The following is a 24,719-nucleotide window of genomic DNA, read 5'->3' as shown; positions in this document are numbered from 1 at the left end:
GTAGTAAATGCTGTTCCATCTGAAAGCATGTGAAAATACCACATTGAATAACATGTTTTTGCTCCAAACTCACTTCATCACATCAGTCGAGTGATTGAAATAAATCCTTCTGTGAGAGGATGTGGCTTCTTACACAGAATAAGGCACACAATATTTCATAGTTTTCTAAACAGTGATAAATAGTCTGTTGATTAGCACTGCATTATTCTATACTTTATTATAATGAAAATTATAATAAGACAAACTCAGATAAACCATATATTGTTGTAGTCATGTGTTTATTAGTCAAGTTATATCAATAAAAGGAGTTAAATCTTCTGTTTATTCAGCTACAGTGACCGGCATTTCCTGGGTTTCTTCTTTGAGGCTTATTTGGACTTTCTGCACGAGAGCGCCCTCTGAAGAGTGTTAACTTTGATAAAGAATATCTCTTTGGGTTTGAGACTTTAGTCTTTGAAACTTTATAGATCTTCTACATGCACCAAGAGCTTGTAACACTCAAAGATAACGGAAAAATAGAAATCACATTATTTGACCTCTTTAAAACCATATAGGCACATGTTCCTCTTGTACGTTTAAGTGTTCTGTAGGCTGCTGATTTTTGCTCATGTTATTCACCTGCAAGAGAATACTTTGTAAATAGAAATAATAAATAATTTTGAGATTTTTTTTAAATATTATTGGAATCAAAACTAGGAATTGATAAGGAATCCATAAAATTCAAGCCTTTGTCAAACCCTTGAATTGATGACTCGAAGTTATTAAGAATGTGCCAAATAAAGTCAGTGGGAGGAGCTTAGCCTGAAGAGCGTGTGAGTAATGTACAGATGATTATGAGCAGTTTATTGTGACAAGATGCTCTTTGTCTTCCTTCCCTCATTCTCTATGCTTCCTGTTCTCTCCCTTCCGTTTCTCGAATGTCTCTCTCTCTCTCTCCCTCTGTCTCTCTCTCTCTCTCTCCCTCTCTCTCTCCCTCTCTCTCTCTCTCTCTCTCTCCCTCTCTTTCTCTCTCTCTCTCTCTGTCTGTCTCTCTCTCTCTCTCTCTGGTTGAGGTGCAGTAATTGTCTCTTCTGGCAGGGCTGCTGAAGGCTTTATTGGATTGGAGTAGGATTTCAGGGACTGTGTTTAACATGCACCCAGGCGCTACAGTGCACACACACTCACACACACACACACACACACACACACACACACACATTCACTCAGCCAGTGTTTAAACAGGGTGCTATTAACAGTGAGGGAGGGAGACGTCGAGTGAGAGAGAGCGAGTATTTAGCAGCATTTAGGAGGAGGCGGTGTTGCTCAACGAGCGGAAGCCTCGTGTGCTGACTCTCCATGCCCCCTCTTTCTCCTCCCTCCTTTCCTCTGTTTCTGCTCTCTCCTGTCCTCCCCCTCCTGTCTTCCTTCTCTCTCTCTCTCTCTCTCTCTCTCTCTCTCTCTTCTTCTTCTTCTTCTTCATCTCCCTCATTAATATCCTATTATATTAGTGTTAGCCAGTGGGTGCTCCTTCCATCTTCACACATGCTGCCACCAGAAAAACACTGTACTGGGCTGAGAGTTATTTATAAACCTCTGTATCCCCCAGACAGGAACTCACGAGGGAGAGAGTGAGGTAGAACAGATAGAAAGAGAGAAAGGAGGGGTGAGGTAATACATTTTTTCCAGCTAACCACAACATTCCAAAATTTCTCTACAACTTGATTCAAGCGTGAACAACATGTATTGATAAAGCAACAGCTTGCAACAAGCTAAAAATGACTAATTTGGTTTTAGTACAGATGTGTGCATGCTGTGTGCATTTAATTACGTACAGTCCTGCTCATATGTTTATATATCCATTGCATAATCTGTCAGATGTTTAGTATTTTAAAACAAATAAGAGTGGTCATAAAAATGCCATTTTTTTAGTATTGCCTCGAGGAACATATATACTTCTAAACAAGAATATATGTGTGTGAAATAAGTATATTATTCTTGTTCAATAGTACATACACTTAGTTCTTAAAGGGATAGATCACGTAAAAATGAACCTTTTGTCATTTTTTTGCTCCTATTTGAGCAGTTTTCCAAACGTTAATGACTTTTAATTGTGTTTCTGTGTGTGTAACACAAAAGGAGACATTTTAAATAATGTGCTGGTCACTCTTTTCCTGGCTTTATGTGGACTGGAGCTTTAAAATGTCAAAAATGACAACTACTGTTCAAGTCTTCTGAAGTAATACAATAACTTTGTTTGACAAACAGACCAAAATTTGGTTAGTGAATTGAACGGGAGAGTTGAATCAGTCCAGTTCTTTATTGAATCATTCAGACCAGTTTTATAATCTGGATGAGCCTTTTATCACAGATCTAACTCAGAGTAATTTGTTGACTATTTCAGTCATCCCCTCTCTCTCTCTCTCTCTCTCTCTCTCTCTTAAAATTAATATTAAAATCACTGAGCAGCTTTACTAGCCAGGACAATCCAGGGTCTAGTACACAGTCACAAAGAGTAGAAGCTCAAGGATCAACAGGCAATATTAAGAACCTTGGGTATGTAAACTCCTGAACAGGACAATTTAATTTACAATTTTGGCTTAACACAATATATGTAAATTATTGCTATGCAAATAGCTTCCTAGGGATTGTAATAAATAAAAAATAAAATGCCAATTTTATGAATGTTTTAATTTATTCTGCAAAAGTGTAAACTTGTGAGTAACGGTCTGTATCATAGGATTTTTCTTTCACTTCTGAAATTAAAGGGTCATGCACTCAGCTCATTTTATGGTCTGATGAGCTAGATCTTGAACACGCACGTAAACATACACATACATACATAAACCACATTTTTCAGTACTCTGTACAGTATTTACTATAGAGAAGGTGTGTGTAAGTGCCTGTTTTGTGTGTTTAGCTGTTATCTGTTGTGTGTCAAAGGTCGGTCTGCCTTTATTGCACTATGCATATTCAAGAGCTTAATTTAATGATGTGAATTAAACACACACACACACACATCAACTTAGACATACTCAACAAATGCATGCATTTCATGGCCATCTTTTGTTGTCTAACTGTACATATCTCATTGTCTGTGTCTATATTTAGTTCATAGAAATAGAATCCATAGTCTTAATAAAAAAAGCACCTATTCAGTGAGTTTTAATTTTAAATGTTTTTAAAAGAAACATGGCTTCATTTATTAATTCAAAAATACAAATAAAATAAAAAAGGTGTATTGCAAAATATTAAAATTTTGAATGATTTTGTTTTTATTTAATTTTATATTATTTAAAATAAACTTTATTCCTGTAATGGCAAAATATAATTTTCAGCATCATTTTTTCTGTCTTCAATGTCACAGAATACAGCAGAAATCATTCTAATAGGGTTATTTGCTTCTCAAGAAACATTTCTTATTATCATAGTTTTTGAAAACCAGTTGTGCTGCTTCATTTTTTTGAAGATTTTTTTTTCAGGTTTCTTTGATGAATAGAAATCTCAAAAAAACTTTATTGAAATAGTTGAAATAGCAATTTAATTCTGAAGTATTTAGTTGCTGAATAAAAGTATTAATTTATCATTTTAAAAATATGTAACTGACCCTAAATTTTTTAACAGTTGTTGTATCTGTCAGTAATATCTAGATTGCCTTATGCTGGATTGTATTAATAAATACCACCTCTTCTTTTTGTCCTAAGCTTCTGCAACAAGCATCAGGGCATTGTCATTAATTTGTCCCACTTTGTAGCGCCACCCACAGTAAAATTGTATTGGTCCAGACTTTTTTTCTTCACATTGTACAGTACATTTAAATGTCAAACATAATCTGATTGGTTGTGATTATGCCATGCTGCACAACAATTTTTGCAGTCTATTTGGACAGACAAATGGCTTGTCGCTGAGACAATTTAGCCTTTTCTTACCTTCAACTGCAACATATCTTTGCTCATTTGCTCGGTGCACCCTGTAATAAATGCATGGTCATGTGTCAAGGTGAAATAATCAAGAATGTTTTTTTTTTTGTGTTTTTTTTTTATGTTGTCCTTTTACAACACTGTCACAAGAGAAAGTCAGTAATGCAGGGTAAGTACTGCATACATTGACAAAGCAGAGTGCACAGATAATGAGACCTAAAGAAAGGAGGATGCAATAGATGAGAAGAAAAAAAGCATTGGGTTATTATAGAAGGAAAGAGAGTAAAGAAAACATAAGGGAGGGAGACCACTAGAGAGAAAGAGCGAGAGAGATTATTGGCAGAAGTGTCCAGTGCACTCAGCCCTGGAGCTGGGAGGAGGGGCTTCAGGATCACGAGGTTGCTATAACAACGGCACCTTGGTGGTTCTCTCCCCCCATCTCTCTCTCTCTCTCTCTCTCTAGTCACATGAAAGCATTACCGTCTGTCTGAAGAGCTCTTCTGTCTTTCCCTCCCTCCCTCTTGTATTTCTATCCCTCCCTTTATCTGTGTGCTCTCCCACATGGTGACTGTGAAGAGAGCAGGAGAGGGGAGTGTGTTTGTGTGAGCTACTGAACACTTTAATAGGCAGTGAAATTGAGAAAAACAAACATCAGCCCCCACCTAACCCTCCCGCTACACACAGACACACACACACACACACACACACACACACACACACACACACACACACGCAAACTTTCTCTCTCTTCCTGTCTCTACCTCCACTTCATGTTTTCTTAACCCTGCCATGCTAGGGGGAGGTTTTCTCGCCGTTCTTATCCTATTACGGCGGTTTTGAGCCAAATGCTGCTGGTTAGATGGGTCTCTGTCTGCAGCTTATGGCGTCGCTAGCTAGGCCATCCGTACCGTACAACACCGATCGACCCCAAACGTCAGTGAAGATGTCTGCTAGCGGGGGTTGGTGCTCAACATACCCAATTACACCTCAGTTAGTGTGCAGAGTCTGTGCAGGAAGAAGATCATATTGATGTCATTCATGTGCCATTCTGATAGGATTCATCACACACGGACCAATAGTGTGCTGGAGTAGAGCGAGAAAATGCTTAGTGGGGTCATCAACAAATTTATTTATGAAAGACATTGAGAGGATAACATTAATAATAAAAATGATTTTATATTACATATACTTATTATTTTTTTATATATATTATTACTATTTTTATTTAGAGGTTTTATTGGAATTGGTTGCAAGACAATACAATTTCTGATTAAAAAAAACAACCATAAAAGCATATATATTCGTTGTAATATTAATATTGAATTGAATTAGTAATGACAATATTATATAAAGAGATTCCTATTTCATTTGTATACAAATGTAATTTATTTATTTTTATTTGTATGTATTATTATACATTGATTTGCCACTGGTGTCATTTAAAACAAGTGTATGACACCCCAATCTACTGTTGTGCTTTACAAGTGAAGGCGAATGACTTTGGTTACCTGTTCATATAGTCAATGTAAATACTAGTGTGCGAATGCAGCCGGTTTTGTATTGTTCTCGATTACTGCCTTGATTTCTTTCTCTCTCTCTGTGTCTCTCTCCTCATCACTCACTCTCTCCATGTGAGTGACAGTCATCCTAATCGTCTTTATGGCATGATAAACTGCACGAATATTGACAGACGTCATGAGAACGGTTTCCTTGACAACCCCCTGAGCTGTTGCACACGACAGAGGTGTAACAATGAAAGATGCAACCCCACGCAGACCTACGGTTATCATGAATACGAGGGTCATATTTGAGCTTGTTACAGTATAGCTTCAAGTACATGCTGCATGACTAATGTCTGTTAAGCATAGCCAGATGGTGTAAAGGTCTTAGAGAAGAAGTGGACCACAACAGAGCGTGCTTTGTACGTGTATGCATATCTCATTTTATCATGCTTATCTTCCTCTTTTACATAAAGCTAGACAGTAAACATCAGCCTCTCACGGTACTTCTGGTTATGTAGGGAGAGACAGACTGAGAGAAAGAGATAGAAGGAGGGAGGGGGACTAGACGTATTGCCTCGGAGAAGAGCTGGAGAGAAGATCCATGAATCTTGTTGTTTCGCATGTTTCAGTAGAGTGGTGTGTGTGTGTGAGAGAGAGAGAGAGAGAGAGAGAGAGAGAGATTTCTAACATGCACGCACACACAGACACACTGAAGTCCACTGGGATAAGCATAAGGTGGGTGGGATCCTGCTGTTGTGTATGGGGAGAATTTGTCGCTAATGTTCTTCCAGTTTATCTACATCTCTGGATTTACGCACACATTTCACTTCTGTAATTAACACACCGTAAAATGTGTTCACTGTGAGAGTCATTAGCACAAGAAGAAAGATGTGGAGAGATGATGGGAAATGCTTTTCACCTTCTTTTCTCTCCTCACCTCTGAGGAGGCATCTATCACTCTTTCCCCCGTTAATATTTGCTGCTGTTCATTCTCCACCGCACTGCCCTGCAGTGTGAGAGGGAAAGGGACCGTCTGCAAAGTGGCACAACTGAATGTTAAAAGAAAGATTTGTGGACTAACTGGAGGAAAACTTTCATTTAGACTAATTGCAGTTCTCTCATTTGTTGTTTATTGTGACAATATGTAATGCTATTTAAGGCAATAATGACATTTTTAAGGTGTGTCTCCCATCCCTAACCTCTGTTGGCATGTACATGTGTGTTACTGTCTAGCATGCTTGTGTTGAGCAGCTTAGACACAGCTTAATGGCTGAGACAAATTAAGCAGAAGAGCATTGTGGGATAAAAGTGTGCCTATGTGTGAACTCTGAAATTCAGTTTGTTTTGCAACAGATTATCTCTCTCTTCTCTCTCTCTCTCTCTCTCTCTCTCTCTCTCTCTCTCTCTCTTTGTAATTGTGAAGTGATAGCTGATGCTTGTAACCTTTTCCCTCTTATCAGTAATTGTCCGTGCAGTGAGAATTAATATTTTTGTCTATGTGTGTAGTGTACATATTACAAAACGAATGAGCCGGTGGGTTGAATGACTAGCTCACTATGAGGCCTTGCAAAATTAAGCTGGCTAAAGGTCGGGACACACCAAGCCCCAACGGTTGGCTGACGGCAAGCAACGGTCGGGCTAGTTTGTTTGGTGTTTTCCACTCGTCAGGCTCATGTCAGCAGCAGTTTGCCCGATTCAACATGTTGAATCTACGTTGGGGCCGTCGGTGAGAGTAAGAAGTCTTGATTTGATGTTCAGTTTGGTGAACGAATCCGTGCCGAGAATTAAAGTGAAAGTGATGAAAACAAGCATGTAAATGAAGGTGGCACAGACAGAAGGCTGTTTAAAATATTATGTGATCTTTCCCAATCATTCTAATATGCAAATGTATTCATAACAACATGAGCCTCTTAAAATTATTAAAGTAATCAACGTTACTGATATTCAAAATGGTATGCAAGCGCCACTTTGTTTACGTTTAGTGTATCTGAGTTTATCTCGTATATCTTTGTTTACGGTTTCTCCTTTTGAATGACAGATATATATTATTGATAGCTGCTGATATGGACAGATAGTTCCTCTTACGCTTGCACAGAACGGATGTTAGTTTGCCTTCGGCTGTAGTCTGTGCGGTGTTGTTCGAGTACAGCATTTTGGTGCGACGCTCCCGACGCAAGATGATAACACCGTTGGCTTGGTGTGTCCCGGCCTTAAGAGTTTACAAGAACCTGATCTGACAGTCAGATAGAAAGTGTCTTTGAGTTAAAAATAAAAATCCAGTTTTTAAAAATGTAACTTTTACCAATGCGCATCTCGTCAGTAAAGCCGGTTCTCTGACGAGATGTGCATAACGATTGGCCGATCACGATCGGAGCACCCCTATTATATATAATATTATTGTTATTATTATTGTACAGGTAACCACAAGTTTTGCTATTGTGAAGTGTTTTAATACCGAAAATATATTACTTATGTACATTTTGTCATTCTGTACTAGAAACCACTCTGACGTGCTTCTGCTCTGAAATGTAAATACTTATTTGAATAAAACCATGTCTGACTATTTATAGACTGAGGAACTGCTTCACTGGACAACAATGTTCTGAAAGTGTGTTGTTGTTGTTCATATGTTTTTATATGGACCTAAAGAGACCCTTCTAACCATTGTTCTCTCTTTTAATTTCTCTCAGCTCCAGGAGACAGTGAAGAGGAAATTAGACAGTGCCCGGTCTCCTTTAAACGGTGACCAAAATGGTCTCAGTGATGGGAGTTACTCTCCCACTACAAAGAGACTCCGTAAGGAAGGATGCACTGGAATGGACTCTATTGGTAGCCTCCCACCCATTTCCCCACTTCATCCGATTGACATCAAACCCAACTTGCCCTTGGGCAACAACAGTGCCTCCTCAAACAATGGAACCGGCAACGGCAATGCTGGTACAAACCATATTACTGGACGACCTGAGGATTTAGGCAAAAATGGTGGAATGCCTGATATTAAACTGAATGGTTCAATGGAGTTGGAAGATGGCTTTAGCCTACTAAAGGACATGAAACAAGAGCCTTTGGACGATGGCGGTGGAATCGATTCCTCGGAAACGTCACTTTCAAATCAGAACAAGCTATTCTCTGACATTAATCTGAATGACCAGGAATGGCAGGAACTTATTGATGAGCTGGCTAACACGGTGCCTGAGGATGACATGCACGACCTCTTCAATGAGGACTTTGAGGAGAAAAAGGAGGTGAGTGACTTCACACGGGCCACAATGGAACAAACACAGCTTGCACAAGACCCAGCACCTAACTCAGTCGCTACGGCACCCAACAGTACACCGCAGCCGCAGAGTGGACAGATGCCCATGGGGTCACCTCAGGTGAGACCATCTTCCTCTGGTCCCCCATTTGCAACTGCTGCCAATGGGACACCACCCCAACAACCCTTGCAGCAGTCACCCGCAGTTGGAATGCCATCAGGATCACCCGCTAACTGCGTGGCTCGTTCTCCACAAACGCCCACCCAAGCGCAGACCCAGACCTCAAGGCCCGGGAATGGATACATGATGAACGCAGTTCCTGCTGTTGGCCCCATGGCATCAACTCCAGTAACAGGAGGTGGTCCTGGATCAGGGGGAACAGGTGGAGGTGTACCAGCCCCACCCACCTCTGAACTTTCACCGGCGGAGCAGCTGAAGCAAATGGCTGCCCAGCAGCAGCAACGTGCCAAACTTATCCAACAAAAACACCAACAGCAGTCCCAGGCAGCAAACTGGTCGCCTGCAGGAGCACCAACAAGCCCATACAGTGGACCCTTTAACCCAGACAAACCAAATAGCCCCATGATGTATACGCAGACTTTTAATGCTAGCAACACAATGGGGCCAAAAACACCAAGCATTAACAACTACCTCCCACAGAACCACATGAACATGCTAAACCAGCAACAGCAGCAGCAGCAATCTAATAACTTGGCTGCCCAAAACAACCTCAATAAGCAGCTCTCTTATAGCAACACCAAGCCGCTGACTCATTTCAGTGGAGTAGACCACATGAGTCAGCGGATAACACCGCCCATGGCCAATCAAGCCAAAAACCCGATAATGCCCTACTTGCAGGGCGCCGCAGGGCAAGGGGGTGGGCCACCACAAGCTCCAGGTCCAATGCCCAACCAGTCAGCCCATTTAAGTGAAGAACAGAAGAGGATGATGATGATGAATAAAAAAATGCTGAGTCAAGGAATGCCATATGGCTCAATACAGCAGCATGTACAGGTAAGATCCCTGATTTTTTATCATGCTATGTTATGGAGGGCTAAATATCAATATTTGAATGGAAATCGGATGTTTATAAGCTAATTATTGAGTTTTTTGTGTTCAGATGGTTGTTGTTACAGCGAGGTGTCCGCTTTAGAGTTTCTTGGTGTACTATATCTTTGTTAGTCTGTGCTTGGGACAAAGACAATGGTGTATTTATTATGTGTCTATATTTTCTATACAGTCATTGATTGAGACTGCTGCACCATTGTTATGTATTTCTGAATTTTTATTTAGGTTTTTTTTAATCATTCAATTATTGTGGTGTAATGTACATCAGATAAAACCACCTCAAAACATCAGGATTGTGATTGGATGCTTTAATATGCCAATTAGACTGACTTTATAAGATATAAGATGCTACATTTGTGCAATTTTAGACAAGATTCTGGCTATGTAAGACTAAAAGCTAATTCTTAATCATGCATGTAAAGCTTCAGCATTGGGCAGTTTGCCTAGAAACAACCTATAAGAGTCCAACCGATAAGTCCTCACCCATAAATCTGGATTTTATGTCTGTTGTGCAATGGGACAGTAATGGTTCCTGTTGCCCTGAGCAACAGCTAGCTCTTGAATAGGAAATTTACACTCTGTAATATATTTATGCGTATGCGCCAACCTCCGATGTACCAGTGGCCACCAAAATCCCTTTCCATCATCCTATCATTGGAATAAAGAGCAAATGACAACACTAAAAGAAGAGAGAAGCTCTTCTTTCAGTGTCAGGAATTGATAGGATTTTCAAATTACTTTGACAAGATTTTCAAATTCATTACTGTTCACTTAAATGTCACTGCCATTTGCTCAATGGTTGTAACCACTGGCCTCCAGTCCACAAATAAAGAGAAGTGTGAAATATGTTACTATTTCTTGCATAATTATCTAAAACAGCTTTCTTAGTTAGACTATGGTTTACATGAAAAAGTCAGCCAAGAGTGCTAGAATGCTTTTTGTAATTGGAAGGGTGCTGGTGGTGGTCTCAGTTACTGAAGAGGTCTCGAGTCTGCTAGCTTCTGAACTGTAAATTATTCTCATTAATGGTGACATCCTTAGCCCCTCCCAGGCTCCCTCTCTCACATTTTTTCCATTTTATCCATCTGTTCATTGGGTTCTGTAGCTCTTGCTCTGAGATGAGATATTCCACCACCCCTTCTCCTCTTCTTTTCTTCTTCTCCTGCAGCTCCCATGTCCCCCCTCCCTTCCCTTTTTCCCTCGTTCTTTCTCCTCAGACGCAATAAAGGGGTAGATTTATGATGGTTGGTTCTTTTGCAGCCTGAGGATAATGCAGCAGAGAAGTGAAACAAGGTAGAGAGAAAGAAAAAGAGAGAAATAAAGAAACCAGAATGAAGGTAGACCCTAAGTAAAAGATGGTGTGAATTATGGAAAAGGTGTAAAAGAAATCAAAGACTAAATGAGATAAAGGTATTATGAAAGAGAATAGATGGACACTATGAAAAAGAGAAATAAGCTCATTTGTAATTTCCCTTCTGCTAAATATGCTATTGATGTTATAATCCGCAGTCTTGCATTTTCTTAGTTTAAATCAATATGGGAGCACCAAAATCAGCTTTTTCTATTTTAATGCACTTTTCTCTATGTACTTGACCTCACATAAATGCTGGTTTCATTTCTTTGAATGTAGTAGATAAAATCATGACGGACATTTGCTAATTCTTCACATCATGTTTTCTCAGCCTTCTAAGACCAGTCAGACTGGTGTGTTCATCGCTAATGCTAATTTTTGTTTTGCCTGAGGTCTACATATCAGAATTACTTCTTTGCTTCTTTTTAGAGCAGCATCATCTTCCGTTCTTGTAGTTATTAGTGGCAAATGTTGTTACGCACAAATTAGAACAATAATCAACCTGCAGTGAAGTAGCTAGCAAACTATTTAAGATTTGTTTCAGTAAACAAAACAAAAGGTGCTAGCTTAGCACAGACATTAAATTGAGACAATTTGAATGCGATGCTAATGCTTCTCTCTGATAATATTTCATAATTCTTATCTCCCTTTTGCCCATAGAGAACATGTGCAGTGTTACATGTGCAGTTTTCTGCTATGGAAAATCAATAACAAATCATAGCACATGCATTTTGTAAATTAGTAGCTCCATTGTTTGCAATGAAACCAGAAGGTGGCTTCTGGCTTCACACAATAGGGGTAGGTCTATAGGGGTAAGAACAAGGAGGATGTAATCGTTTTCAATATATTATCAAATAACTGGCTGCTTGTTTTCAGATCTCACTACCATTGTTATATCTTGATACTCTGTGTGCACAGGTTCTCATTTGGATTGGAATGGCAAGTTTTTGATTGGATAATACATTTGAATTAAACATCTTATTGGATCTTTCATCTAAACAATAGGCAGACCATGAGGTTATTGATTAAAGAGTGGCAGATTCTGTTGGTGGACAGTCTTGGGATGGGGTGGAATAGCAATTAGAAATATTTGTGGTTGCTTATAAAGGTGAAGACATTGGGTAAAAAGCTTTCTCACAATAGCTTCCTTGAACACACATTCATAGAGGTCAGAACGCATCTCGTTGTTTAGTTTTCTTTTTCTCCTTTTCTATTTTTCATATACAGGTGGCTAAATGGACGAGTTTACATAATCTTATTAGTGTGCGATTATGAAACTTTAGCACGGTCCTTAAAAGCTTGTTAGTCAGGCTTTGATTGTCACTCCATGCCATTTTGCATATCGCTGTGACGGCTGTAATTTATTTGTGGGTGATCAAAGGGAAAGAAGGGGAAGTGATATGGTGGGCTTTGTTTGTGTGTGTGTGTGTGTGTGTGTGTACTGGGGCTAATGTCAATGGAAAGCTTGTGTGTGAACTAATAGATGCTTAGGGGCTTCAAATATTAACAGTGGGGATGCCTAATGGGCAGTCAGCCTCTCAAGTAGTCTGGTGTGACAAAATTTATGTTTTCATGTTTCAAAAGAAACTATAAATGGTACCTGGCAGAGCAAAAAAATCTGTCAAAACTATCTGTCATCCGTTAGTTACTAGATGTATGCTTACTAGGTGTTGTGGGTGGTTGCCAGGGCATTACTAAGCCATTTTTACAGTATTCTAAGAGGTTTTTTTAAGCACATTGCTAGGGTGTTGTGGGAAACTGCTAGGGCTTTGGTGGTAGGTGGTTGCTAGGGTGTTTGGAATGGTTACTAGGGTGTTACTATGAGATTTCTAAGTGTTCGGACTAGTTTTTAACGCATTTCTTTGGTGTTGTGGATGGTTACCAATATATTGCAACCACCTAGCGTGCATTACTTTGTGTTTTCTAAGGTGTTTTAAGTGGTTTTAGCATGTTGCTAGGTGGTTGGTTATTGTAGGTGGGGGTGATATGATGTAGTTTCTAAAGGTGCCATCACATCTACCATTTTTCACAGAATATTCTTGGAAAAGATCTAGAGATGTTCCGATACCCTTTTTCTCTTCCCGATACCGATTCCGATACCTGGGCTCAGGGTATCGGCCGATACCGAGTACTGATCCGATACCTGGGTGTATATCTGTATATACAGCTGTATATACTACTAGCCCTGTGTAAATTGCTAGAATTTTTTTATGGTGTGCTTCAGACAGATCCCTCAATAAAACATGAACAAATACATGGTGAACTACTATATTTATTACAGTATTTTTATTATCTAACATGAATTTGACAGTATTATTTATTTTCTTATGCAAAAAAGAACTTCAAATGCAGCCAAAAATCTAACACCGCAAACTAAAAAAGGTATTTAAGTTTTACAATATAACTGTATAAAAAAACTGCAACAAATAAGTCTAGGAATATAAAAAAAGATCTATTAATCAGATAATCTCTAACAAGTAAAAAACAAGTAAAAAACAAGCAACCATCTAGGCATAATTATTATTATTATAGAGATGTATTATTATTACTGTAGGCTACAACAGTAGCTTTATATATTGTCAATTTACTCATGTAAACCAAACATTTATTTTAATGGGCTGCCATGAAGATCTTTGAGTGTCTGTGTTTATGATATGACAGTATTCTCAAATGAAACGGTAAATTCTCATGAAGTGACGGTTTATGCGTTCGTGTCCTCATGACACACAGCAGAGACTACAAAACAGCGAGCTCTCGCGCATCTGTGCCAGTCACCCACAGAGATGTAGATTTTGCGGGAGTAATATTTAAATAGTATTTTGCAGTTTAATATTCACAGACACTAGTATATATTCGGCTACTGTCTGGAGCCCTGCGTTTTGACTTACACGGAAGCGACTGAACGCAGTTGCCGGTACTGAATATACTCGAGAGTCTGTAACTACCGGTACTACAGAGACATACTGCTAACCACTGATCTATAATATAGTAGCGGCTTCACTGTCTTTTGGCAGTTTAGAATGTGATGAGTGATCCAGTCATATATAGATAAGGGCTGCTAACGCGTTTTCATTTCTTCTTCGCTGCTCTAAACAGGGGTTGCTTGTGGCAACACAGCACAACTTCCTGTGTTTTCAATGCATTTTGAGCAGCGAAGAAGAACCGTGCAGCGGTTAGGCAAAGCTTGCGGTCATAACTAGGTCTTTTTTAAGAAAATGGTATCGGATCGGTATATGGGTTCATGTACTCGCCGATGCCGATGCCAGAATTTGTTGTGGTATCGGAGATATTTCCGATACTAGTATCGGAATCGGAACAACTCTAAAAAGATCCATTATTTGGATAAAAATGTGAGGGCAAGTGATTTCTCAACACAGATTTTGAAACAGAAGTTTAAACTGGGTCAAGATAATTTGCCAAGTGATCCAATAGAAAGCTGCTTGGTTTGAAATTGGCATCTGTGTGAACAGTGCTTCATACATCACAAAATTATTGACAGTAGGCAATGGACCTTTTTTGTCTGCAAAATTGCACAGCCTCTTATTGTAAAAAAAAAAAAGATATTTGTGTTTTGAAAGGTAATCATTTAATATAGGTTTTTAAACTATGGTAACTTTTTAATGTTGTGTTAGCTAACACCCTCACCTTGAGTTAGATTAGCAAATCATCTGCTGATTCGTCTATTGCTGATATAGATTGTTAGAGTGTTGTCTGTGATTTCTACAGTAAGGCTTGCTAAGTGGTCGCTGAAATGTTGTGTGTAGTTTGTACGTTTGCATACTAGTTTGTTGCTTAAGTGTTACTGTGCAATTTATAACGTGTTCTGTTTCTAGCACATATTGTGGGTTTGCTAGGAGGCGGTTACTAACTAAGGAATGTGCCTAAATGGTCCTGAGATAAGGCCTTGTCTCTCCTGCATTGTTTATCTAGTGGAGTTTTTTGCTCTTTTGTTTATACACCAAGCCAAAATTATGTCTGAACACTTTAAATGTAAAAACATTCCTTGTCTCAAGTAGCATCTGTTATTCGAGCTAGCATTTTTGCTCGTAGCACAAGTGTGTGGGTCAAATTACGTGCACGACTGAAGTGCCCTGGTTTAGGGTTCGTAGGTTTCTGTAGGTTTAGGTTTCTTCGATTCCAGAAGCCTAAGAATGGGTAATAGTGATGTTTGCCTTAGCCAGCACTACTGCACTACAGTGTCTAAGACAGACACTGTTTGGTTCCTTATTCCATATTGACAAAGAACGGCAATATCATGACATCTCTATCTTATCTTTTGAGGTAAAAGTGAATTCATATGACTAGCTTACCTTGAGTTCTGCCTATATTGCGGTCATCTTTCATGTGCCACGGAAGCACAATCTTGTGGAATAAATCTCAAACAGTGGGGAAATTCAGAGTTTCAGAGAAATTCATAATTCAGAGGCATCATAAAAAGACCACCCTACTGCTCTTGTCCTCACCCCTTCCCCCACCTCTCTTTATTCACAGGAAGGAGAGGTATTGCTTTCCTTCAAACCCCCCTCCTCGTCCGACACTCTCTCCCAAACACACACACACACACACACACACACACACACATGCGTGCACACATCAGGGATTGAGCCGAGCCGCTCTCGGATCCTGCAGGAGTGAGGACGGGAGGAAAGAGCGGTGGGGGCTGAAGTGCACCGCACTCGTTGTATCCTTGACAACACAGACACCAGACAAAACCACAGCCGACCGTCGCTGTGCCGCCTAAACGAAGGCATTTGTGTGCACTTGTGTGAGTCAACAAGGAAAGAGGGCAGATACAGCAATGTAGCATTGTTTTAGCGACTAGTTGTATAGAGAGTTTGTAAACGCAGACACACACACACACACACACACACACAATTCCCCAGCCAATATTTTCTCCACTTGATATCCAATAGTGATGTATGTTTATCTATTGCATATTCACAGGGGGCCTATAGTCAACATCTCTGCACTGAACTGCATTGACACAGCCATGAATGAGCTACAGAAAGAGTGTCAGTATAGATAGCGGCTGTCTATAGACTAAAGCTTAAGGCTGAGTAGAGTAAGTAGAGTCTCACTTATACACTCAAGTTGATCTTAAAAATGTCTGCAGCTAATAATATACCACCTTTTGTTGATTGGTTGTTAATGGTTATATTTTACACATTTAACCAGTAATTCATAGATGTAAAATTCTGAATGGCTTGTGTGGTACATGTTAATTTTTACTGGATATAAAGTTATATTCACAGAGAACATAATCATACAGTGTGTTTTTTGCAGTACTTAACCTGTTACATGGCCATCCAGCAACTAGTCAGTTTGTGAGTATCATTATTGAATTGTTATAATTGTTTGTTTGTTTAGTTTAAAAATCTTTTAGTGGTATATTATTTTATATTTGAGTTTACATTTTTTTGTTAATGTTTATTTATTTTAGTTTAGATCTAATTAATGGTAAATAACGTTGATCTTTATAGGGAAAACCTGTGTGAAATATGGCACCTAGACCAAAAGCAGTATCATGATGTGATATGATTTCCAGCTGCAGCTGCAGTGCCTACAGAGACCTGTTACACCATGAGTGTTGCAGTGCAGTGAGCGTGAACCTTTAAGAAATGTATCGGTAATATTCCACTGCAAAATCAAAAGGAGAAAAATTCTTAAATAATTAATATATGGCTTCAAGCATGTGTTTAATATACCACCTATTTACCACAAAATTAGTGTCACAATGCAGAAATTTTATAGGTCCTAACATAACCTCAGTTGTCAACATGCAGTTTCTTTTTCTGTTTTAATTAAGTCCCAGTCATAGTTTTTTTGGGATTCACTCATGGCAACTGTAGCTACATGCTGGTTTTATTGCACTGCAATACCTGTGCGAACAGACTGTAGTGTGTGTGTGTGTGTGTGTGTGTGTGTGTGTGTGTGAGCGCTGCCACTGCTGCACTCTTCTCTTTGTCCACACGCTAACACTGACAGATGGAGAGACCACATGGATCATGGCAGCGGAGAGGGAGAGGAAGGGAGGTGATAGAGAGCAGAGGAGATGGAAAGAGGATGGTGGTGGTGGTGGGGGGCTAGTGCACAGGCCAGGAGGAGGTGTGTGTGTGCTGGGGCATATGGTGCCCAGGAAAAAGCAGCCTGCAGTGGGTGTCTGCCTGCCTGTGTGTGTTAGCATTATATTTGCATTATATATATATGTGTGTGTGTGTGTGTGTGTGTGTGTGTGTGTTGTAGCTATAATAATGTAGGCTATAAAACAGTCTGGATATTAATAAGATTCACATTTATTTGAGTGTGTGCTTGGTTGACAGAGCTCTGTTTAGTATGCAGGGACCAGGATGCTGTTGCTGCCAGTGTGCTATGAAGCCAACACTGGCCTGTAGCACAGAATAAGAATGATGCCTCTCTCTCTTCCTCTACCCCTCCTCTCACTTCCTCCAGTGAGGATACCTCACCAATAAGAGAGAGAGAGAAACTTTGGCCGTCTCAGCCACTGTGTTGCCATAGATACCATGGCTCATAGCGATTTACTTCCGAAATCAATGGCAGACTTGAGATGGGAAGGTGGGAGTTTTGTGTGTGAAGAGCTTGCACATGTGTGTTTGGTGTATGTGTGCATGGCAATGTTTGACACCTGTCAACATGCGAGGATTGTTATTTAGTCTTTAGTGTGCTTACTGCTGCTGTGAGATTGCAGTGAGTAGTATTTTTCAGTACCCTTAGGTGTGTATGACTTTCTTCCTTCAGACGAATCCAGTTGGAGATGTATAAAAAATTGCCTTTGATCTTTCAAGCTCTATCGTTGCAGTCAATCGGTGTTGCATTGCTTCAGTACAAAAGAAGTGAAATAAAAAGCACCCTTCAATTTAAAAAAAAAAGTGTATCACGGGGCTCCAGTTGGTGAACAAAGGCCTCATACAGGACATACATCCATATCCATATCCATATCCAAAACATAATAATCACTTTTATCTAGCTTAAAATATCTTAAGTTGTTTCTGTACATTTCAACTTTTTTGGTACACCTGCCTGAACTGCCAGAACATTGTTTTGTACAGCGGTGGATTGGTCATCTAGCAAATGCCAGAGGGGCCGGACCATTTTGTTTGATGTGGGCCAGTCAGATTTTTTCTAAACGCATATAAATAAAATAAATTTATTGGCCACCAGTGCATAGGATGGGTTTTTATCGCTTGCATGATTTCTAATAATAAATAAATGTTAAGCATTTGGCCCAGTCAGTGATGGTCAGTCACCTGGTCCCGAGATGGGCCGTCCGAATCGTTCAGTAAAAAAAAATCAAGCACGTCATCAGAGAGCAACATACTGTAGTGAATGACAGTAACAGGCGACAAATGGCATAAACGGAGAGCACTGACTCTGCAGCATCCTCAGATATTTTTTTTTGTTTTGTTTTTACTGTATGTGTAAATTTGTTATAAATGTGTGTTCTTTAAAAAGTAGTAAGCATTGTTTGCCAGACACATACATTAAATGTATAAATATCTGTTACATATGGTACTGCTATGTTATTTCACCATCTGTGCACATATGTAAGTAGTAAATGTGCTGTGTCAGTGTGGCTACAGTGCCAGGGCTGAATTTTTGTCCGAGTCCGTCCCTGGTTTTGTACCCTTTTCCCCTGCCACTAATATTGTGTAACCCATAAACACCCACACACTCATCTGTCCTATAAAGTTCTACAGTGATAAAATATTTTTGATGATGCATTTTCAACCCGGAATTTAGCATTGCACTAATTCGATCAACAGAAAGCCAATATGATTTTTTTTTTTTCTTTTGCATTATTGCATAAAATAAGCTCTGTGGCTAATAAAAGTTTATGACTCCTACATGTTTTGCTCCATTAAGTTGGAAAGTTTGAGTTAGAATAGCAAAAACACAAATATATATATATATAGAAACAAGACTACAAAATCAAACTAGTGAGTAGATAAGTTTGCCGGGATGCTTAATGTACGGGACAACCTCTGTAGTCCCATTTAACCACTTGTTGAAACATAATAATTATTACAAGTAAGGTATTACTGATGTATGACATATAATAACTCCTAAATCAAACCCTTGTAGGAAAAATTCTGCGTTTTTACATTTAGTTTTAAGCTTTTTTTTACATTTCATTACACTCACACAAGCTAGTTATATCAAAGAACTAACAAGATCTTAGTGACTATCCTCATTCCTCAGGCTTTATCGCTTGTTGTATTCCCAACACAACTGAAGGAGAGAAACAGGAAGATAAAGAGTGAGGAACACCTGGGTCTCACACCCCCACATACACCAAAAAAGAAAGACAGCTGTCTTTTTCCATATGGCAAAGTCATGGATATGACACTTGAATTGCACGCACACACACACACACACACACACAAACAGTATCAACACAAGCTGCTCCGCTCTCTTCTGAAAGACCTTCACTATTTCATGCCTGAATCCAAATTGAACTGCAATACGGCAAACTCACGCATGCGTTTTCCACGCAGTGACACGTTGAGTTCATTTTAATAGTGGAGCTTTAAAGCCAAACTTTTGTCATTGTTGTGTCAGCTTCCTCTGCTTCCACTCAGAAATATGTATTGTGGCATTATACATATGCCAGTCGAACAGTCGTGTCATTATTTTATATTTAGTGTAATAACGGCACCTCATCCTGCCAACACAGACTCTTATCTTTTCCAAGGAGCCTCCAAACTGTCATATCCCGAAAGGAAGACGGTGGGAGGGTGGGTGAATTGTCTTAAAGGAGGCAGCTCTCAAAACACTCGCTGACTTGAGAGAGTGACAAGGAAGGAGAGCGAGCGAGTTAAGGAGCTTTGAGAAGGATTAGGTGCAGAATTTAACTTTTTTGTAGCCAAAGATGCCTTCTCAGAGCAATTCGCCTTGAACGCTGAAACATGGTTAATCCCTTCTTAAAAGAGCATAATCCAACAACCCTGCTACCTGATCCACACTGCAAAGAGACTGAGAGCTGTGCTGCTCCACTTTACCTGAACCAACACGCAGGAGTTTGAACCGTCAGCTGAAACACTCGTTTACTTCCGACACAGAACATACTTACATGGTGTTAGAGCTGCTACCGATAGAAAGTGTGCCAAGGATAGCATTTCAGGAGGAATGCAAAAAAGACTGAGTACTTAGTACTGTAAAGTATACACTGCACACTGAAAAAAAAAAAAGTGTAAAACCTATTTTCACTCAGAACGTGTTAGTAAATCTAAAACATTTGCAAAGAAATGGCAAGTAACAATGAATTAAACATTGGAGTAGACTGAGCATTTTCTCATACTCAAATAATGTTTTTTTTTTTTTTAACGTTTTTTACACCATTTTTTTATGGTGTGTGCAGCACTTATAGTATTAAAAAAAAACCATTATCTTACTATTTTTGGTAAGCTATATCTCTTTTGAACCATTTTTTAAACCTTTTTACCATTGTGCAACCCTTAAACACACACACACAAACACACATTTGTTCTATAGAGCACTGCAGAGACGACATATTTTTGTAGAACAAGCTGAAAGTTCCCTCAACGAAAAACCAATAAGATTTTTCCACTGGCTTTTGGGTTATTGCAGAAAAGAAAGGTTGTGATTCTTGTGAAGTTTGATTCTTACATGACTTGTTCATGATGATAAACTTTACTTAAATGATCACAAGCCAACACTGCGATCTCCAAAAGTAAAGCTAAAGTTAGTCTATAACACTGTGTGCTGCATACTATTGTATACTGTGCATTTTTAGTCCACTTTTTATTAAAATATCTCAAATTTGTTAGTCTGGGATCTAAGAAATTTAAAAGTAGTCAAACATCACGTTATATCAGCAGTGTGGTCTGTGAATCATTGACTGACTGGGCAGCTGCCTTCAGGTTTGAAAACAGTCTAGGTCACTCTTGTTGACAAACAGATCTAGTGTATTTCCGGGTTGAAAGTAAAGCATGTGTGTGTGACATTGATATGTATCTGTGATTTAAAACTCTGAACGTCTTCGGCAGTACTCACATAGCAAGAGTGCCAACAGATAAAATCTGTCAACACTAAGAGTCAACGATGCTTAGAGACTGTTTGTTCAGTATTAACTGTCTTTGTGTTTTGACTGGCAGTTGTTGTATTTATTTGTAAAGCATGCTACTGTTCTCTTTACTGTAGCTACTAATGTTTTTAGGATGGCAATGTTTTTAGAATGAAGACAGTGATGGCTGCTGAAAATGTATGAAAATGAAAGTTATTTTAAATTGTAGTAGTATTTATTTATTTATTAATTTACAATAATGCAACCTTGGTGAGCATTAGAGTCTTTTCCCCCTAGTGTATTTATATATATATTAAATATGTATATTAAATTGTATTATGTTATTTATATATTATATGATTTATATATATTATATATTATATAATTCGAAGTACCCGCTCAACAGCTATGGCTTTGATGAAAATCACAGAAGACATTACTACAGAATTGGAGAATAAAAATCACACAGTTGGAGTTTTTATTGACCTTAAAAAGGCCTTTGACACTCTTGATCATGCTATATTGATATCTAAATTACAGACATATGGAATTAGAGGTGTAGTATTAAATCGGATTATTAGTTATTTAGAAAATAGACAACAATATGTAGAGTATATAGGCCATGAATCTAAGTTGGTAACAATACAGCGTGGAGTCCCTCAAGGCTCTGTGCTGGGGCCTAAATTATTTATTTTATATATTAATGACCTCTGTGACGAATCAAAGATTTTGCGCTTTGTTCTTTTTGCGGACGATACAAATTTTTTTGTATCGGGGAAGAATTTAAACATATTAATGAAAACTATTGAACAAGAATTGGAATTGGTTGCTCCAAGAGAACATACTACAGGACTGTTTCTGAGGTCAGGACTACTCAAATTGAAGGATTTGGTTTCTTTACAAACTTTATTAGTTGTTCATAAAGCAAAACACTGCCTGTTACCACATGGATTGCAAACCCTTTTTACTGTAAATATTGAGGCAAGTAGAAGAAATAATGATTTTAAACAACCTTTTGCTGGAAATACCCTCAAACAAATGTATGATTCAGTTTCTGGTGTGAAAAGATGGAATTTTCTAGAAAATGATTTAAAATGTTGTTCAAATATTCTTCAATTTAAATATAAGTATAAACAGAAGATATTTAATTTGTACGAAGATGAATGTGAAAATTATTAAAAATATAAAAATGATGGTTTCGTCATTGTTTTTGTTGCTGGAGTTGTCATTATTGCATCGTTGTTGTTGTTTTTTTATTTTATATATATTTTTATATATATATATATATATATATATATGTCATGTCAGTGAGGCCATCTAATTTGTAATTTGTAATTTTCTTAATATAAGAATGGGGTAGGGGTTTATAAGATTTTTTTTCTTCATCTTACTCCTGTTCTTCTTGTCAAGGAATGTATTTTTGTTTGTTTGTTGGATTGTTGTTGTGGCATTTTGTGTTGCATTACCATGAAAAGAGAATAAATAAATGAAATATGAAGTTCATATGTTTATATGTATTAGTAATGTATGTATATATACTTTTTTTTACTGTTTTTATATATTTAAAAAATGTATTGCACAGTAAAGTATAAAATCAGAGTGATTGAATATATTTTAAACATTTAGAGGGTGAAATGCAACATAAAACAGTGTTGTTTTCTTACACCAGGTTCAGTATTTTAATTTGCACATTGTTTTTCGCACTCTGCATTGTTGAAAAGAACTCTCGCAGTTAGAATTGCAAGTATCAGGAAATCTAAGGTTTCTGTATCCTTTATCGTTTTAGTTTTTCTCTCTATTTATGTGAATTTTCCTTTATTTGTTGCTCTCATTCTTTCTTTCTGTTTGCAACCTGAGGAGCACTGCACACTGTGTTTCCCACCCACTCTCCACTGCCTGTGGACTCGCAGCGAGAGACAGAGAGAGAGCGAGAGAGCGAGCTGCGTGTGTAATTTGGGAGGAGTGGCTGCTTTAGCTCTCCTCTCTCATTACAGGACACTGGGAATGCTGCAGCGACCAAACTCCAGCAGCTTTCGCTCACTTTTTGGACATGAAACAAATACTTTCTGCTCCTACGCAAGTGTTTGCAGACTCTTCAGGGGTCCTTCCTGTACCTTGATTTTTCTCCTCTAGAAACCTTTGTTACGGTCCTGGGTCTTGATGCAGTACTGCATTGATAAGATTGATGGCATATTGGGCGATGCCAGGTAATTTCCCTGACCCACATTAGTTTTTTCCTCACTACCCTTTTCATCCCGTTACTGTGGGTTACTCGATACTAATAGTGCTGGCATCACAACTGTTAGTGCATTTTATCACATTTATGGACAGTTTGATTGAAGCCAGCTTTCCTATCAGGCACTGCAGCAGTCACCTATCAGAGAGGACCCATTGTCCCCCAGGCGGTGATAAGGATGCCTCAGGCTGACGATGTGGAGTTTGGCGCTTTATCTGTTGGCTGCACTATGTTTGTATAAACGAATGAAAATTAATGGAAGGGTCAGACTGACGCTTTGAGAGTATACTCAGCATGAGCTCTCTGCTCCTGCAGGTGTGGGCGTTTGGATCTTATGGTTTTATGTAGGTACATTACTTAGTATCAGTCTGTTTTGTGACATGGTGAGGGGATCATTCTCATGTTTTACATTGGCGGCAACATATGATTGGACTGAAAGATATAAATAACTGCTTTATAAGAAATATTGGGGTCTTGATTTTAATTTTAATTTTTTTAAATATTTTTAACCTAAACTAGGATGTCAATATTTACAGACCTAGAAAACCTCCACTAAAATATTGCACACCCCAGGCACCTTTGGTTTTCTTGGTATAACCATCATCAAGGCTGACATAAGACATGAGGTAGTGTTTATGGATGATTGCGCAGTTAGCTGACACTTGCAAGGCCTGTAATCGGTTTCCTATCCGAGCTGTTTTTTTTTTTTTTTTAGTTTCACTTTCGCTTTCTTTATACCAAATCCGACTTCTGCATAGTGCCACTGTCATGATGCCATGGTAAGCGCACACGACAGCATGCTCTCTCTGCCGGAACTGTCTTGCAGCACTTCGTCTTCGCAAAATCCTTGTTGCAAAATTGTGTAGATGACATTTGTCTCATTTGATGTTCATATGTGTCTTCATATTGCGTTTGTAGCTGATAACAGAAAAAGAAGTAAAATAATAACAAATGCACTACGAAAAATGTCCATGATTAGCCTGTTTTCGAACTTCCTACTTGGGAATTTCGGTCCAATGAATGGATGACCTTCCACACGTGTGGTTTTGTTTACAATTTCTGGTTCACTTGCAAAAAGGGCAGTGTGAAAGTGTACCGCACTGGACCAAAGCAAGTGAACTAGTTGATTTTACACCCTAAATCTTACTGGCACCAAGCTTTTGAATGGTATTGTATTTATTGAATATTGTGTATTTTGTGTATTATCAATATTTTGCAATCATTGTAATTGTCATTGGTTAATGGCTTAATTCACTTTTGTCTTTTGTCTTTTCCAGTTTTAAAATACTTTTTATAATTTACTTAATGGGATCATCTGATTGTTTGGTCCATTTCTTAGGAGTCCTATTTTTTTATCCATTTAAGAA

The 24,719-nt window shown here is 38.6% G+C and overlaps 1 protein-coding gene across 1 annotated transcript in view; it reads left to right on the top strand.

Annotated features, from left to right (window-relative positions):
* The window catches only part of maml3 (mastermind-like transcriptional coactivator 3), a 95,845-nt gene that overhangs the window by 42,510 nt on the left and 28,616 nt on the right, over positions 1-24,719 (top strand). Inside the window, exon 2 of the mRNA XM_052601651.1 lies at positions 8,089-9,669. Coding sequence (XP_052457611.1) covers positions 8,089-9,669 — 1,581 coding nt within the window. The remainder of the gene's footprint in view (positions 1-8,088; positions 9,670-24,719) is intronic.

The sequence above is a fragment of the Carassius gibelio genome, chromosome A1 (assembly GCF_023724105.1).
Source record: "Carassius gibelio isolate Cgi1373 ecotype wild population from Czech Republic chromosome A1, carGib1.2-hapl.c, whole genome shotgun sequence".
NCBI lineage: Eukaryota > Metazoa > Chordata > Actinopteri > Cypriniformes > Cyprinidae > Carassius > Carassius gibelio.
The sequence above is the reverse complement of the archived record's forward strand: the minus strand, read 5'-3'. Positions and strand labels throughout refer to the sequence as shown.